Here is a 19,116-nt window from a genome sequence, read left to right as displayed (position 1 = left end):
ATCCACAGGGACAGCAGCAATAAGAAACCTGAGCTCTAAATCAGGGTGAATATTCTGTCATGGATTTCTTCTTCTAATTATATCTGCTACATCCAGCAGTTCAGGGAGAAATCAACATATATTGTTATTGTATTTCCTGCATAGCATCACTCTCCACATTAGACTGATATTATACTGTCTTTCTTCTATGTGTTTACTATTGTAGATCTCCCAGTAACTATTTCTTAATCTGTTTGTTCTACAGTCTATCACCAAACTTTCTAAAATGAAAGAAAAATTAAGAAAATTCCCCTCCAGCTTTACAGTATCTGTATTTCCAAGTGTTTCCAAGCATTTAAAGCATGTCAGTTATTATACATTCTTAGCAGATATGAGCCCCTCATCTCAAGATATTCAACACTTACTAATGGTTACACAAAGTAAGCCATTGTCATCAGCTGTCTTGAATGGTACTACAGTCCTCATCTGGTCTGGAAAAGTTAGTCTTAAGTGTTTGAAGTTGCTGTATCAGTTATGTAGCATGATGTCATGTCAGAGTACAAAACCTGAGTGCCTACGATTTGTATGTAAAGCTTGAGATTGTCACAGGGTGCTGGCTTGGAAACTAACTGCATCATGGGAGTGAGGCTCATGTCTTATCGGATGGGTTTGCGTGGGGTATTACTGGGAGATGACACAGCTTGTGCCTACTGTCTGCCATCTGGAGGAAGTCTATGGCTTCTGAAGTTTCAGTGAATGAAAAAAAAAAGCTAGATGTTTATGTATAGAAGAAAAAAGGGGGAAAGACGATTCTTTTGTGACATACTAGAATGAATTTCACAGTGACAACACATTCACAGCTGTGGATTAGGACAGAGTTTTGTGGCTGGATACCAACTTAACTTCTTTTTATAATTGTATTCCATGTGAAATGGGTCTAAATTGCTGATAACATGGAGCTGTAGTGCAGACTACGTGAATAATTTTTCTGTTTTTTTTTCCACTATGCTGTAACAGAAACTACACCAACAACCAGTGCCCAGAATGCTGCCAAGAGTCTTATTGCCTGTGCTTGGTCCAAGAATAAACTGAAATCAAATTATATTCTGAAGGGCCACAGACAGCTGGGATCAACAATACATTATATGGGGTCATCAAAAAATGGTCTCACTATAAATTGAAAAGTGACAGGACATGAGTTTATCTTTTAATTGTTTTCTTTTTGCATACATATTTTATGAATATCTCTAAACTATGCATTTTACCTAGAAAGTACTATTTCTTCAGTGCAGGGCATGCTCACTATTTAATACTCTGCCTTTCCTGTAATGGAAATGTACAATACAGTCTGTGGAAACACCATGGATCTATTGTAAGCTAATATGCATATTAATAAGAGGTATTTTGCTGTGCAGTATAACAGCTGTTATATGTTACTAATCCAGATCTAGAAAATATTCCATGCTGCTGTTGCTTCATTTTCTAAGGTTTCTGAATACAACTTTTGAATGGTCTAAATAAAAAAAGAATAAATTGTAGAGTACAATTGCGTTTGGAATTTACCACAGCTGTAGATGTGCAAGTAGATCGCTGTTAGGTCTTGGAAATGTATGCATGCAGGAGCCCATGTTCGGCCCAAATACCAAAGAATTTCACCATGCCCCAGCTGGTGAACTCTCGCTGTACATGATATCAAAACATCAGTGGTATAAAGGAGTCAGCAGCCTGTACCATTTACAGGTCTTCAACCTAGAGACTAAGGGTCCATCTGTCCTCTGAGAGGAGCAAGACCAAACCTACTAAGAACTTTGACTGGGTGTAGCAAGGGAGAATGAAAGGGAGAGGGAGTGGGCATGGTGCCCACCCCAAACCCAGATAGGTGAGACAGGAATGGGGGGTAGATGATTGGGACAGTGTAACGCAGCAATGATCTACTTTATCATTTATTCTTATGGCAAGTTCCTAATACAAATGGATTATGTTCATCATAGTTGATGTTGCAGTACTGAGTCTTGGGAATATTCCCAAAACTAAGTCAGATGGCGTGGATGGCAAGGATCTGAAGAAAGGTAGAGGCACAATGGGTTCTTGCCTTGGAAATGACACTAATGTTGTAATGTTTTGTGAAAATATGAACAGAGGACCAAGTAGCTATTTCCAAAATGGGTTGAGCTGTGACCCCTCTGTTGCCTTTGCCCTAGTAGAATACATCCTTGTGGTGTTGGAGTCTGTTTACCATTATGGGAATAACAAAAAGGCAAATGCGATTGTCTATCCATTTTTATATGATCTATCTTCCCACAGGTTTCCCTTTCTTGCCCTCTGCAAAGAGAAGACTGGCAAGCAAATGACTTGTTTAAGACAGAGCTCTGAAACAACCTTGCTATAAAAGTAGGATTAGCCCTAAAGGTGACACTGTTCCTGTGGAAGACTCCATGCACATAACAGCTTGCAATTCAGAGACACACTTGGAAGAAATCAAGGTGAGCAGAAGGATAGTTTTCCAGGTGAGTATGTAAATGGGTGCTGACACAGCTGGCTCAAAGTGAGGTGGAATGAGCTTTTCTAACACAAAGCTGAAGTCCCAAGTAGGTATAGGGTGTCTCTTGGGTGGCTGAAGCTGTAAGATCCCCTTGAAATATTATTTAATATGGAGATGAGAATAAGAGGGGAGGGGGATACAGTTATTCTAGGACCTGGGCTAATGAAACAGTTCTGAGTTATAACCCTTTAGCTTGGTACCATATTGAAAACCTTTTCCAATTAGGAATATATGTCTTCCTGGTACTTGGTTGTCTAGCTTCTTAAGAAGAAAGGTCACATCCTCAGTAAATATATGTCTAGAAGGAATTAAGATCAAATCATACAACCTGGGAGGATAAGTGTTTTGAGACAGAGGTGAATGACAGACCCTTTGTTCTGGAGAAAGAGGTCCACATGCAGTGGCACAGTTCTTATTGTCCTCTAAGAATGAGAGCAGGAGGGAGAACCAGTGTTGTCTGTGCCATTGTGGTTCAGTCATGATCAACGTTGTCCCATCTTTCCTTAGTTTCAGCAGCAAATAGGAATGAGTAGTAATGGAAGCAAAGCATAGTGAAAAAGACCTGTCCAAGAGAAAGAGAAAGAGAAGGCATCTGTCTTCTACGATCCTCTCTGAGGTGTTCTGGAGCAGAACTTTGCAAAGAGGACTAATTCTGGCACACCCCACACATGCACTAGGATGAGAAAGAGCTCCCTTTTCAGCCTCCATTCATTCTGGTCCAAGAGAGATCTGCTCAGGCTGATTGCCAAAAGGCTCTCCAGTCTTGGGATGTAAGATGCTGTTCATAATAGCTATAGTTGTTGGGCTAGCTTCAAGAGTTCCATGGCCATTTTGCACAGATGGTAGGAGTGGGTACCCCCCATTTGCCTATATACCACATGATTGCAGTGTTGTTTGTCATGATTTTGATGGGGTCTCAGGATCAATTTGTCTTTGAATGTTTATAAGGCTAGAATGACTACTATCATCCCTGTCCCATGTCCTTTGTACACTTTAATTTCCCAGGTAGACTCCCTAGACAAAGTCTGAGCTGTCCACTATCAGCACCTAGTAACACTCCTGATGTTTGAATGTGATGTCTACGTTTTCCCTAATGTTCTCTTCCCACCACAATATCTGCTTTTTACACAAGGGAGTAGTGTAGTGGTAGTCCTCAGGGAGTATAGGGCCATTGTAGTTTCTTCATGTGGAGCTTGGCTGGAGGTGTGTACCATCAGAATACCAGATGTCATCTACCCTAAGAATCCTAGTAACTCTCTGACTGAAATAGCATTCTGGCTTCAGTTGTGTTTAAAGTAACTTGTGAGAGAGATACTGGATTTTGTCCTGGGGCAGAAAGACTTTCAGTTTGATAGAGTCTGGGACCGCCCACACAAAGGTAGTCCTGGTATGGGGTGTAACCTGGATTTTTGGATGCTCAGGGTAAAGCCTACTTTCTGAAAGCAGTCTATTGTGGTTTGCATATCTCTGTGGAGTCATCTAGATAAGTATAGATTTGTACCCCATTGGTTTTGCCAAAGGCAATGACTGGTGCTTGACATTTGGTGAAAACTCTGTGTGTAGTAGATAGGAAAATGGTAAGACACAGAACTGGAAGTGAGGAGTCACTGCTCCAAAGCTTAGGAACATTCTCTGTTACTGTGCAGTGGGGCTGTGATAGCATGTGTTTTTCTGGTCCAAAGTTGCCATTCATGTCCCTGGCAAAATGAGAGACAGTACCTTGTGTAGGGTAAGCATTTTGAACTTGGGCACCACAAGAATTTATTTTTAGCTTTTGAAGATCTAGTATGCATCTCCATGACCCTGCTTTTTTGGGAACTAGAAAAAGCTTTGAATAGAATCCTGTACCTCATTCTTGGGAGGACATACTGAGTGGATCCCTGCTGTAGAAATGTCTCTGTCTGAGAGGAAATAGATATCTTTGCTACTTTAGGACTGAGATAATTCCTAAAAAAGGAGGAATCCTCAAAAGTTACACAACAAATCCTTTCCTTACAGTTTGGAACCCCAGATTATCCTGTTTGATTTGTTCCCTGGCAAAAGTGGAGAGGGAAAGCCTTCCCCTTAATTTCTGGATGAGTTATGGATGGAAGGAGGGTGGGATTTGAGTGTGATTTAGAGGGGAGGGGTGGGAAGGTACTTGTAATAGTCACAGTGTCTCCTTACTGCCTCCTGGTTCTTTAGTCCCCCCTTCCCCCAGGTCTAGGTCAAGTGCCTGGTTGCTACTTTTTACATTACTTTATCATTTCCCCCTTGGAAAGTTTAGACTATTCTTGTTGAGGGGAAGGGCCAAGCCTTACTGAGATAATTCCTGTTGTATCTTGGAGGAGATGGAATGTACAGTTCTTTAACAGATTTCATAGTTTTTTCCTATTTGTTCTCTCTCTGTAACTCTTTCTCAGCTGGGGGTCCAAAGAGAAACTCCTTGTCCAAGTATGCTTTTACATGCTCTGACAGGGGTTGATTCCTTAGCCAGGCATGCCTGTGAGTTACAGACCCAGTAGCAGATGGCATGCATGATGCATCAAGGAATTATAGCTACATTTGAGGTAGTGTCTGGACACCTGAGGGCGATCATTGTACAACTCCTTGATGCCCACTTGAGGATCTTGTTTTGAATCCCCCTGCCTTAGATTTAATCCTTTCCTGTACTGACTCAATGTATTTGAGTATGTTTCAAATAAGGCTAGGAGTCTACTTTGTCTGCCATTTGCAAAGGATTCCTGGATGTAGACTCTATAGATCTTTTTAGGGGACTCCAGAGACACCACAGCTGGATTTGCCACTGGGTTCTTTTAAAGATGGATGGCAAGGTCTCAGGCTGCAGGCAGGCAGCAATGGCCTCAGTTCAGACTCTTACAACAACCCCAGAAATTCCATCTTCTCTCTCCTTAAGCAAGGCCCATGAGATGGAAGCTGGAGCCAGTGAAGCAGACTTGGACCCAATCAGCTCCTGTTTGGTTTTAGTTCACAAGGGCATGGAGAGGTATAAATACATGGTGCCCCTGTAGGGGTCATGCTGGAGGACACTGTCCCACTAATCATTGAGATTGTGGGTTGCAAATTCTCCTAGTCTATAATAATGATTTTGAGCCAGAGTGGGGAATTGGGCACTTCTAGAATGCCATCAGCCTCTCTGACTTACTTTTCCTTCAAACACTTCTTGCATTCCTCAGGAAATTGCTTTGGAGACTGGTGGATCTCATAACATGATTAGGGACAGGACTACATTCCCTAAGAAATGTACTGAGCAAGTCTGCCCTGTGTTTAATGGTCCTGTTATTGAAATAATCACAATACTAGCAATTAGGCAGATCATACTCTAGGCAGAACAGACAATAGGGATGGTAGTCCCTGTGTGAAACATCTTTTCCACACAAAATGCAGTTATTCACTTTAACTGAAATTTAATTTACAACTATAATTAAAAAAATAGGTTCCCAAACAGGTACATAACTTAAGTCTTTGAACTTAGGCCTGATCAACAGACTTACGACACAATGTAATGCATTGTGCATCACACTGATAATAAGCCTGGTGTAGATTTATGTCTGTCACTCAGTCGTCAAGCGTAGCCTTAAAGGTAACAAAAGTAGTACTTCCTTTGACCTGTAGTGACAGGCTGAGAATACACTGTGTTAGAGGCCTATCCCTTTAACGAGTGTTGTTTATTGCATGGTATAGGTCTAGGTCTCTGTGTTTGTACAGGCACTAGTTTTGCAAAGAAATAGGAAGTCAGATAGGATTGTGGATCTTTCGTAGATCAAAAGGCTAGACAAAGGTTACCTCTGAACAGCCAGTAGGCTACAAAGTATAAGGAAAATCATGCTAATCTTTCATGATAGTTGAATGATTTAAGACCTTTCATTTTCTTGGTTAGAAATCTTTGGGGATTTTCCATTTTAGCGATATGGTTGGATTTGTACTTACCCAAGGGGGCTCTGTATTTAATGAAGGGTCTGATAAGGGAAGAATATAGGGGTATAATGACTTCTTTATTTGTTAAAGATACTCCCTTGGTAAATAACTAGGCCATTTAGAAGGATTTCTTGATGATGGTGGAAGCATGACGATCAAAAGAGAGAGCGAGTGAGAAAGAGAGACAGAGAGTTGTCCACATATGTACCCAGGTCTCTTATGAGCTCTGTTCAATAAGTACCATTTTTTACATAACAGGTGGGAGTAGCTTTTTGCAAAATTCAACTAAGCTGCATTTAGAATGGTCTGCAGTCTGCAAGAGTGTCAGCTCTCCATCTAAGCTCTGTTCTAAACAGATAAAAGGGCAACAAGGAAGCTTCCAAGTGAATGGAAACATACATCATGTGCTGAGATGAGCATGTTGTACTAAGGCACCTGTGGCAGTCTGATGCATTGTCTCATATTTTTGGTCTATTCCTCATAAAATCTATGATTTTCTGGCAAATCACTGGGATCATCTGAAGTTTAAAGTCACTAATTAATGACATACATTTAAGTTTCAGACTTCATATCTTTCAGAGAATGTGTGTTAACACAAATCTTGTTACTCTAGCAACTTTTGAAGTTTTTATGAGCAGTATTTAAAATCTGTCCCTAGTTTTGGGCCTTTGTACCCCCATTTTGCCAAGCTTTGTCCAACTTTCTTGCACTGAGTGGTTGAGAGGCATAGTCTGATGCATAAACTAACCAGGGATTGCTGGATTAATAGAGAGAAGAGAGACTTTACATCCTAGCTTGCAAGTGTGCCTTTATGGTTCTAGGCATAGCCCTGTAGGGTTGTCACTGAAAAAAGGCACTTGTGCCTTGTGAACTTAGCTAGTTGACAAATTAATAATAAAAATAGTGACACTTGCCTTACAGTCAGAAACTAATGTTCATATTTGCAAATATATGACCTTCAGACATGGTTTGACAGAGCTGTAGTTGCAATATGGATTCAATCTTGGACTGTATGGCAAGTTTTATAGCCAGCTTCAGCCCACTTAATCAAAAAAAGCTGTAGTTGCAATGCAGATACACTACATGGCAATTGTTATATACAGCTTCAGACCATTTAATGAACAGCAAATAAAAAAAATCAAAATAATGGAATGTTATCAGCAAATTGCAGGTAAAAGAAAGTGCAACATTATATAGGGAAATGCATTGCCATCTGTAGAAGGCTGGTTATAACTATCCAAAAAATGGACTGCTGTATAGATTACTGCTCTATAACACTTGTAAACTGAAAATAGAACTGCTAAGGGGTTATTTTTTCAGATTCATTTTTTATTAGTGAACATAGGGTATCACATACAATATAAAAAATATGTCAAACATGGAACAAAATCATCTAAATCATCTAATCAGTTATTTTGTCATACACTTTTAAATGTTTACCCAATATGGAATACAAATCTCAAGTCAATTTACATGAGCTTGTTTGACAGTTGAACTATATGCTGTATATCACCCCAGGCTTTGTTAGTTTCACTATTTCACTACAACATTTGCAGCTGTTAGACTTGTATCCTTTTATGCAGGTAGTTTTCCTAAAATAGTTTACCTGGAAATAGTTTCAGTCATATTCAAAATAGGAAGTGTTTACCTACTGTACTGAGTAAATCATTAAAAACAAGGCAACAACAGAAAAATAAAACAGGGCTCTAGAATTATGGGGCTCTGTATTCAATGTTGCAATGGGCATTTATGCAGGCTAGTTAACACAGTAAGATGCTGTCCGGTTCGATTCTCAGCTAGAGCATCTTCTGCGTGGAGACATGCTTGAATGGGCGTACCTTCGTTAAAGGTTGTGCATCAGGCCTGGCAAGCCGATACGTAAAAATCAACTGCCAATCATTAGTGGACCGGAGTTCCACTGTGGCGACCCCTAACCGGGAAAAGCCGAAAGACACAAACAAAGTTAACACAGTGCTAAGGGAATCATTTGAACTGCTTGTAACCCATCAGAAACATGGTTGGTGGGGAGTGCTGCTAAAAAGTGATCATCTGTCAGTTGACTTTCCATAAGTAAGAAAAGGGAGTGAGGTCATCCACAGATAGCCCAAGGGCTATGAGAGTAGCTGGGGGAGGGATATGAATGGTCACATGCAACAAATGGATACAAAAGGGGCTAACCTCACTGGAGTAGAAATTTAGTTCTCACTATACAACTATGCCACTTACTTGCAAGTCAATTCAAATAGCAAGTCGAGGTGCTGCTGGGGCTAGCAGAGAGAGAAGCTTATGCTGGGAAGACAGGGGGTTTAATTGTTGCAGGGCTATTACCAGGTGGATACCTGAGGAACAGCAGACAGCAACATACAGAAATGGGGTTTAACATCACATTAGCCCATCATTTGTTTCCATGATTTGCTTGTATCACTTAGAAGGCTTCTGACAGGATAAGATGGAATATACCCCCCCACCCCCAATTTGCAGCATAAAAGATAATGGTCCCCTTTTTAAATGCCCCTAGTGAACAAATTGATGATGTCAGACGTTGTCTCAGGAACAGAGTATATGGGTAACAGAAGAGCAACATCTATTTATAAGAACAAAGGGAGGAGTCAGGAAGCAAAAACTTGAAAAAAGACTGCAGTAACACAATGGTATAGAAAATGTGAACAGGGTTGTAAATGCTCTGTTGTGTATTTTGTACATGTCACAACCAGAATGTAGTGGACAAAGAAGCATTAGAAGCAGTCCTTTGCATCAAACAGAATATGACTAACTCCAGAATGACTTGCTCAGTTTGCCTCAATTAAGCAGAAAGGCAGTGGAAAGATGTGGTGAGTGGCTGCCAAAAGCAGCAGTGGGATGGAGACACAATATTTTACAAAATTATCATTTTATATTAAATATTCTTCCATCATAGATTGCCATTATCACTGCCATATCTTAACCTGATTCGTAATCTCTGATATATGTCAGAAGCAGGATGACTGATGGATGACTGATGGAAGAGTCTTCATTATTACATGAATTCATGTACCAGTCACTTTTGAAAAGAGTCTGCTTATAAGTTAGTGTTCCAGTTAAATGAAACACATGGCATATCTTCTGGGGTTTTAAGAGATCACCTACAAAAGAAGTAGCATCAAAGGAATGTTTTCTGCCTATCTAAAACACAAAACCTGGATAAGCTAGGATAAAAAATGCATTAACAGTTGTTACCATACCTCTCAACTGTACATATTTTCACAGAATGTCCAGATTTTTGTTTAATATTTTTGGTCCAATTCTCATAAAATTGTGGTTTTCTGTCAAACCACTGACAAATCACTGAGAGTTGAAGTCAGAAAATAATGACAGACATTTGAGTTTCAGACTTCATATCCTTCAGAAAAATGTATGCTAATGCAAAACCTGTTATTCTGTCAACTTCCGAAGTTTGTAAGACCAATATTTAAAAAGTGTCCCTATTTTTGGACCTTTGTCCCCCCCCCCCCCCATTAGTCATGTCTTTGTCCAGATTTTTTTGCTCTAAGAGGTTGAGAAATATGATTGTTACATTTAGGAAACCAGTAACCACTTATAAGTTCATTAGGTCATAGGTAAGTACTAGGCACACTGCCCTTGTGGACCAGTTTAAGCCTAGCCAATTTCCCTTTTTGTGCTCAAAATAACCTATCCCAGTTGGTTATAAATTGGCCTTACCCATCACTTGGTTGATCATTATATATTACCCCTAATGAGAATAACTGCAATCATACCATAAGATCATTTGCGGGGACCCATGCATGGGATAAAGCAGCTGCATTAGTCCATTAGTAGTACAGGGGGCAGTCTTGGGGTAAAATTTCTGTTTCCCATCCACAGATCTAAGTTGCTTTTGCAAATGGACAAGGATGAACTTTGTTTTAAGTTGATAGGAAATCTGTTCCATAGCAGCGGTATCCTCTGAGAAATACACCTGTCCCGCCAAACCATTCTGTTAAAGTTGCAGAAGAGGTTTAGATCCCTAAACTGTATATTTCTGATGACATTTGACTTGCTGATGTGCAGTAATATATATATATATATATATATATATATATATATATATATATATATATATATATATATATATATATATATGTTGTTTATGCCTTGTATTCTTTATCTCTGTGGGCATTACAGTTGTTGTATGTGTCTGGACAGATACATGCTAAAGGTGGCATTATATGTAATGATTGCCCTCATTAGCATAAACATATTCCATGATTGGGATAATGACGGCTAAGTAAAGGGGAACAATGGCATCCCCAAATCTAGGAACAATCCCTTTGTTTATGAGCTGTGCAATATAGAAGGAATTTCATACAACAAAAGAGAGAGGTTGGTCATAGATTAGGTCACTGTCCACATAAGCTCCCAAATCCTGAACAACTGGATCAACTCTTAAGGGTGTATTGTCAATGTGGTAGTTCCCTAGGGTGGATGACTTTCCAAAGGATACAATAATTTATTTTTTGGCATTTAGTTTCAGACCATGATTTTGACACCATTTATTTATTTGAGACAAATCTTCTTGCAACGTCATTTGGGAATTATATGGCAGCTCCTAGCTTGGGCAGCCACGGTGGTGCAGCGGTTAGTGTTGTCACCTCATAACAAGAGGTCCTCCGGTTTGTTCCTCAGCTGGGGTGCCTTCTGTGTGGAATCTGAATGTCCTCCCTGTGGTTGCGTGGGTTTCCTCTGGGTGCTCCGTTTTCCTCCCATATCCCAAAGACATGCTGTAGGTGGATTGGACACTCTAAATTGGCTCTAAGCATGTGTGTGTGCATGTGTGTGCCTTCTGTGGAAGGTTGGGTGCCGGGCTGGCAACTCGACACTGTAAAGAAACTCTACTGCCAATCATGAGTGGACAGGTGATCCACTCTGGTGACCCCTAGCTGAAAGAAGAAGATGGCAGCTCCTAGCTTGCAGACATCTGTAAACTTAGTCAACCAGAGCCCGTTGCTATTGGCATTTACTTCAAAAAAGTAGATGCAAACAGGATTGGTCCCAGCCAAAAACTTGTTGGGACTACACTGGTGACTGGACTCCTTGTGGAGGCAGCTTCCCCCATGTTGATTATCTGCAGCCTGTCTGTGAGCCAGTTGGCAATACAGCGGGTAACGCAGGAGTTTATTCCCAGTTTATTTAGCTTTTCTACTATGCCTGAGTGAGGAATTGTGTCAAAAGCTTTGGCCAAGTTGAGGTATGAGGTATGGACCATTTTGCCTTCATCCATTGCTTTAGTGACCTTTTCAAAAAAATCCATCAGGTTTAGTAAGCATGACCTACCCTTGAAAACTCCAAACTGAGACGAGTCTAGTGTTTGGAGGTTCCCTATGACCTGATTGATTAGTTCCATGATAAGTCTTCTCATGGCTTTGAATATGAGGCTGGTCAGATTTATGGGTTTGTAATTGCCTGGGTCTGTGTAAGGTCCTGTCTTACACGGGGGAATGACTGTCACTGATATAGCCACTCACTTGGTGCAAAACCTGTATGGAGGTAAAGATTAAACAGTGTTTTTAGGAGCATTGCTAAATTGTGCTTCATGCTATTTAATATGCATCCAGGGATATTGTCAGGAACCACTGATTTTTAGCTTTTGATATCACTTTTAGGACTTTGTCTTGCAGAATAGCAGGAGGTGAACCAGTTTCGGGTATATCTTGAGGGACAGATGGAGGGGAGAGAGGGGTGAAGTTAGAACTAAATGTATTGGCCAGTATGTTAGCTATATCTTCAGCCTCAGTGTAAATAACACTGTTCCCAATCAGCTCAGTGCATTGCTGCATTGTGCTTTTGAGATTATGAAAATAACTGAAAAATGCCTTATGATTGTCTTTGGCTTGGGTGGCTATTTTAGCCTGAAACTTGGCTTTGATGGAGTTTATTAAGTTCCTGGGTTGTTTGCTTATTTCAGTGACAAGGGCTCTAACATTCTGAGAATTACTCTCCTTACTTTTGGTCAAAATTATTTTCCTTTATTTATAAAACGTATTGAGGGAGGTACACCTCAAGTCATTGACACTGGCATGAACTAAAATAGAGTCCTACTGGTTCTTGTTGTTCAAGGGCTTGAGTACAAGCATGATTTGAAGGATCCTGGAACCGGACAAGCAAATAGCCGTCAATCTTTTCCTTTTCAGCCGGGTAAGAGGCACATCTGTTTGACTTATAATGGACTCACCTATAACATTAATATTTGGTTGGGTCGATGCCTGTCTTCCGGGCTCAGCATCTGTGACTTTGGGACTCCTTGTGCTGTGTGAGGAAGTAGGCTTAGTTAATATGCTGAGTGTCCTTTGTGCCTGTGTTGTGTTTTGGAGGTTTTTGAGGTTTAGGCAAGTTAATCTTTAGAAACTCAGCATATGATGGACTATGAGTATTGTAATGGCCTTGAAGAGTTGTGATGTCTGGTGTCATGCTGATAATATTGATGTCTGAGTATACCGTGTATGAGATTTTTGCCTTCAAGGATATTAATACATACATCTCATCAATAGATGATAATCAGACAGTGTGATAACCATTTCAATCATGATGGCTAGAGAAGTTGTTTGGAAGTGCTGGTCCATGATACGAACAAGAATGACTCTGAGGGCAGGTGTAACTAACTGCTTGGAGTTCAGTCTTAGAATAATGTTTGGGTAGACTTGCTACTGGGTATTTAAATTTCAGTACAAAACAACTAGCCTGGAAACTTTCTTCTTCCGTCACAGAAAGAACCAGTAAACTAATTATATATATAAAAAATCACTAATTTAATGCTAAAATAAGTGCCGGCAGTGTCAGTATGTTCAATATTAAACAATTTTATCAAAGGTCTTTACCCTGGTGAGTAGTTTAAGGGGAGAGATTTTGCAAAATGAAATGTATGTGCTTATTGTCAGCAGCCAATAAATGGGGAGCGGGATGGACTTATGTTGTCAAATTATCATAAGAGGCAGTAACAACAGATACACTAGGTATAAGAACTACTATAGGGTGAGTGGGAGGGAAAAACAAGTAGACCATTAGCTCTTAGCTGACTGGCCTGGAACTGCTCCATTGCAAAGACAAGTCCTGAACTAAGCTGATATACACTCAGTATCAAAAATGAAACCAGGGCTTAATAACAATAGTTTGACCATTTAAAACAGCAAAAATACAGTGCAGCTATGTACTAGAATCACTAATATAGGCTTAAAGACCTTAGCTAAAGCAGATACAGACTGTTAAAATGAAATCAGATCAAGAAATGAAAATACTTATCTGTCTTTCTCTGTCCTGTAGAACTCTTACGTCGGTAATAAACCAGGTTAATGGAAATCACAGATGTACTATTGCATTGTTCACCAGAATAAGTGGTTTTACCCATTGCCCTAGTTGCATACCCTAAAAACTAACAACTGACATACCATCTGCGTGGAGCATATGCTTTGTTCCAAAACTCAACAGGTTGGGTTTTAAAAGCCTTGAATGCAAAGCATTTCTGTGATGAAGTGCGGATCCCACCTTTTACAACTAATGTAAATTGTACTATCAGTGAATAGCACACTTCATACAAATGTCAATTTCACCACAGTTGTATGACCATGGAGTTAGCATACATAAGTTAGAAGGGATGTATGGAGCTGCACAGCAAAAATAGTGGTGGATCTCTTGCATTTTTTCCTGTTGGGTATTTTCCTGGATTTAGATATATTTTGGGATTCACTGCTTTATGTTCTTTTTGACATTGGTTTGACATTCAAAACTAGAAAATGAAATATCATCTGCTGACAACACAGAGCCCACATAGGGCACTAATTCCATATGATATTAGGCAAAGTCAGTCATCCACTGACAGCCTCCAATGACACTAATGCAAAAAAATGTTAACATGAGTGAAACTTTATTCACTTCTTCATTAGGACTGCACACATTTCTGCATGATTTCATTCAAGGTAATTCAGCATTAGTGACTCCTTGAAATATGACTGTTCCTCCTCCCTCTGTAATTTCAACATTATCACTCCCATTCTTCCCTTACAAAATACTCAAAAGTGGGTCCAGATCTCTGTTAAAATGGGGTAGCATTCCCACACATAATACAAAATTAAACCCGGAATAACATCCACTGCCACTCCAAACATTAAAAAAATACTATTTTCAGTAACAGGAGGGTGGATAGGGACAGTTCATAAGATATTTGGTATAGGGTGTGAGTCATTAAAATAGAATGGAAGGATAGCAGCATGTAAAATAAAAATACTAAAGCAGAAAATAAAACTTTATATAGGGAGACATCATGTGGGTGTTCTGTATGAGCTCACATCAGTACTTACTCAGACCAAATGGCTAAACATCTACCGCCTTCCTAAGGTATCTGAAATGAGTTTACCTAACCAAATAATTGATGAGACACACCCTGTATCTGTGGCTGCCAAACAGCAGCAGTGTTAGTCAAGGAATAATTATGAAACATTCTTTTCACTTTAATCATGGCAACTACTCTTTCCATGCAGATAAAAACACCAAGCATTTATGGGATACCCAGTAAGGACTGAACCGATTTAGTCATAGATTAATTTGGTTACTGCCCCCCCCCCACACACACACACACACACACACACACACACACCTTAACTAAAGTTAAAATCTCTTGATGTCTTGAGAGACTCTTCCAAAAGTGTTTGAACAGAAAACAAGTAATAGCTTGAGGGTCTGTATGTGCAGTATCTGCTATGGTTCTTGTGGGAAAAAAAGTAAAAATTCTACAAGGAACATAATATTCCCAGGCCACATGGAAGCACAGTGCATGGTTGACTTGAATTCAGCTTTATTAATTCTGACTCAAATAAGTCCAAATTGGCACAGAATATGGAAAGTAATGAATAGTTTCAATTAATGACTGAGCAAAAGCAAATAAACATGAAGATTACTGATTACATGAGCAAAGTGGATGGAAAAATAGCTGGTATGGAATCTGCACTATCCAGTGACTTGGACCATCTTACAAGAAGTTCACAACTCAAAAAGAAACTTAGTTCAGAGACAATACACTAGTACCAGGCAAATTGCTTTGTTGAGAACACTATGTAGAAATCAAAGTAATTCATTTTTTTTCACAAAATGATTTCCAAAAGCTTGCTTCTTCTTGGTCAATGAAAAGGTTGATTCCAACAGAGAAAACACCCGCATAAGCACAAGATGAGTGCCTTCACCCAGATTGCACGGGCTTCATCAGACCCATAGAACACTACAGGAACCTGGCACAGATTTAAGGGATTTTGGCCAAGAATGACAGTGGTAAGAGCAAGGTTGCATTTATCAGAATCTTGTCAAATGAATGCTGAAGACAGAATGAGAAGAAAGACCCTATGTTTTATGGAAATATTCGTAAATGGCTATGGCATTGCATAATGAATATGTCAGTGTGACTAGTTATAGAATTGCTTAATAAATATGTTTCAGTGTAACTGTGTACAATGTTGTCTAATGAACATGATTCAGCTTCATCTGGATTGTGCATTTAAACAAAATTGTAATATGCAATCTTGGAGCAAACATTAATTATATTTAAAGAGATGGCATGACTCCATAGCATGGGTTTACAAACCTGTAAATGCATATCATATAAATAATTAACTAAATGCTAAATTATTTCTACTGAATAATATCTTTCAGCTTATTTGGAATTGACCATGTCTTATAGATTACTAAAAAAATAATATTTAGCAAGATATACATAAGTGAAAAAGAGATGGGGAGTAGGGTCTACAACATAAAACCATGGGTGATTTATTTGCTCACAGTGAAGGGGCGAATATATTTATACTTAATTGTGGCACAATTTGCTATAATCCTTCCCCTTTAGTTTCAGTCCTAGAAAAGGTACAATAATTTCTCCATCAGATTATAAATTATTTAACCTTGTGTGTGGTTCAGATTATATTTATGTTCGCATATGATGTTCAGTCTAGGTGGAGTATAGTTAATTAGCACAGTTTGTTAAGGACACAGTCTGGTTTACATGATAAAGGAATAATTAATCTGAAAGAAGGTGGTGTGATAATACTCACAGAGTCCAGAAAAGTAAAATGATGTACAGAAGTCTTGGATTTTATGAAAATGAAAGTAATAGCATGGACTGACAATGGGTTTTCATGACCCATTAAGCACTCTAGGGTAAGCTCTAGAACATTTAAATCTCTTAAAACAGGGGTGTGATAAAGGAGTGTTGTCCTCATATTCTGAGGAAAGACATTGGAAGTGATTATTTTGTCCAGCAAAAAGCTCCCGAATTCCATAAGATAGCAAAACAGGTGATGATGGCAAATATGTAACATATAACGGGGTGACAGATGGGCAAATATTATATTGATAAATGTTTATATTTCTTTTCATACTAAAACAGAAAACATAGATAATTCAGAAAGCTTGATTCAGATCTGGTATCCCACCTGTGACTCAGAGGGTGATGAGACTAACAAGAAACATACTACAAAAAGCAATCCAGATAAAACCACTTTATCTAGCAGATCTAGAAGACTCTCTCTCTCTCTCTCTCTCTCTGACACCCTCCCTGTGGGAGGAATAAAGATGCCTTGTTGACGTTTCAAGTAGTTTATTCAGTTAAGTAGGTAGATGAACAAGTGGTCTCCTGTTGATCAGTTAGCTAAAGTGATTTTATCTAGGCTGATCCTTTGTATTCAGTTTCACATACTAAGAAAGAAGTGATGACTCAGATATTTAAGTAAACAATTGTGTTTCAAAAAGGATTATGCATTTGTGCAGGGAGTGAAATACAATATTTTCCTAGGGTGTAGTAACAGGGGTCAAAGAAGTCATACAATCTCAACTTTAAATAAATTTTGAAACACATATTTGAAAGTATTTTGAATGGTAAATGCTTACATTATCTTATATGGAACTAGAGAGGCTCACACATACTGCTCTTCTATATTGCCTTGAATAGAATAGACACATTTATATGTTTTTAAAATACTGTTTTCTGGCAAAAGGGATTAACTAAATGTTGAAAGTATTATCTAATTACATATTACTTAAATTTTGACTCAAATCAATTTTTCATTGGGGAGACAATATGCATTATTGTAAAGATAACGTTTTTGAACAGTAGTTGTAGACTTGTATTGATAAGCATTTAATCTTACAAGTCACAGGAGACATTGCAATTCAAGATCGTTAAGATCTGTTCAAATCTAACTAGGCAGAATTTTTAAAGGAATGTGTCAGGAAGCATAGGAAAGTAGTAAATAAAAAATATTTTCGGTCTCAAACAAAATTCATAAAGTTATGAGCCCATATAAGAGGGGAGGGTCAAGGGATTGATGAAGAGATATATAAGGGTCCAATATGAATGATCATATCTCAATTGATTGACTTGTGATTATGCAAGTGCAAAACATCTATACATTTGGAAGGCCACTAGTCAAAACAGCAACACTTCCAATGTTGCAAAACATGAAAATATGTCTTGTTGACAGGAGGGCAAGTGCCCATAGCTTGAGATCACACATCCTCAGAGAAGAGGGAGAAAGTGAGGAAAATGTAACGCTCACTTTTGAGCTCTTCTCCCAGTCTGGTGGCCAGGAGAAGTTGCTGGAAATCTTATCTGTTTGATATTATGAACATTGATGACTAATGTGGTGATTAACAACACAGCTCCGAATATCTAGCTGCAAGTAAATTATTAAGGCAATATTAGACTTCAAAACTGAACAAGCAAAGAGTTCATTAAAAGTGATTATTTTTTTTAATTTTCTCCAAACAACTTAAAATATTTGACCTTAAAATTGAGACAGCATAATGTTGAGTTCATAAGTTAAAAGTTAAGGACCCAAGTAAGTTGCTGAATAGTTATGTAGAAATTTTGACTACTTTTAGTAAATGTTTTTAGAAATGATATAAAAGGGATTATCATAATAATGGCAATCAACTAAAATTAGAAACTCATTTGAAAGGTTAAGATATGCCCCCCCCCCCCAGCAAGTTGAAGCTCAGAATTTAATGCAATGGTTTCAAGAGAAGCACTAGATATTATTTGTAATCAGATAGTGAATTCTGATTCACTACATTTAGGTAGTGTACTTGTATAGGTGTCTTTATATTTTTGTATACATTTACTTAATTTTAGCTGCTGGTGAATTAGATATTAAAAACAGCAACATGTTTTTTAAATTGGAAACAAGGGGTAGTAACAGTAGTTCTTAAGACAGGTAAGGATATGTCTTTAGAAGTCATACTGTCCAATACTGATACTTAACTATGAGTATAAATTATTCACATTGATAATAACCAACAGGCTAAATAAGTTAAATACCCTTGGATTAGACAGGATCATTTTAAATGAGGCACAACTCAATAAACATAAGCTGGTGTTAGTAAGCTTTGATGCTAAAAAAGTACTTGTCTCATTAGTCTGGGGTTACTTGTTTGCCTTACTGAAAATTAAGTTTTCACAGAACAGTTTATTAAAGTTTATTAAAATGCTGAGTTTCCTATATGAAGGAATATTTGCAAAGTTGAGATCATGGCAGTCTAATAGTTGTGTTATTAATCATGAGATGAGAAAAGAGAAGGACGGATGCTTGTTCAATTATTGTTTGCCCTTTATATAGAACCTTTAGCAGAGAAATGTTTGCAACACCATTTCAGGGATATAGTAGACA

General features: G+C 38.6%; 1 protein-coding gene across 1 annotated transcript in view; it reads left to right on the top strand.

The window, feature by feature from the left end:
* Positions 1-1,480, top strand: part of LOC122789140 (peptidoglycan-recognition protein SC2-like) — a 47,959-nt gene extending 46,479 nt beyond the window's left edge. The window contains exon 4 of the mRNA XM_044056365.1: positions 997-1,480. Within this exon, the coding sequence (XP_043912300.1) occupies positions 997-1,160 (164 nt within the window). The 3' untranslated portion in view covers positions 1,161-1,480. The remainder of the gene's footprint in view (positions 1-996) is intronic.
* The last annotated feature ends 17,636 nt before the right edge of the window (positions 1,481-19,116 follow it).

Source organism: Protopterus annectens, chromosome 14.part0, assembly GCF_019279795.1.
Source record: "Protopterus annectens isolate FY-2018-M chromosome 14.part0, PAN1.0, whole genome shotgun sequence".
Taxonomy (NCBI): Eukaryota; Metazoa; Chordata; order Ceratodontiformes; family Protopteridae; genus Protopterus; species Protopterus annectens.
Note: the sequence above shows the minus strand (reverse complement) of the source record. Positions and strands in the feature narration are given on the sequence as shown.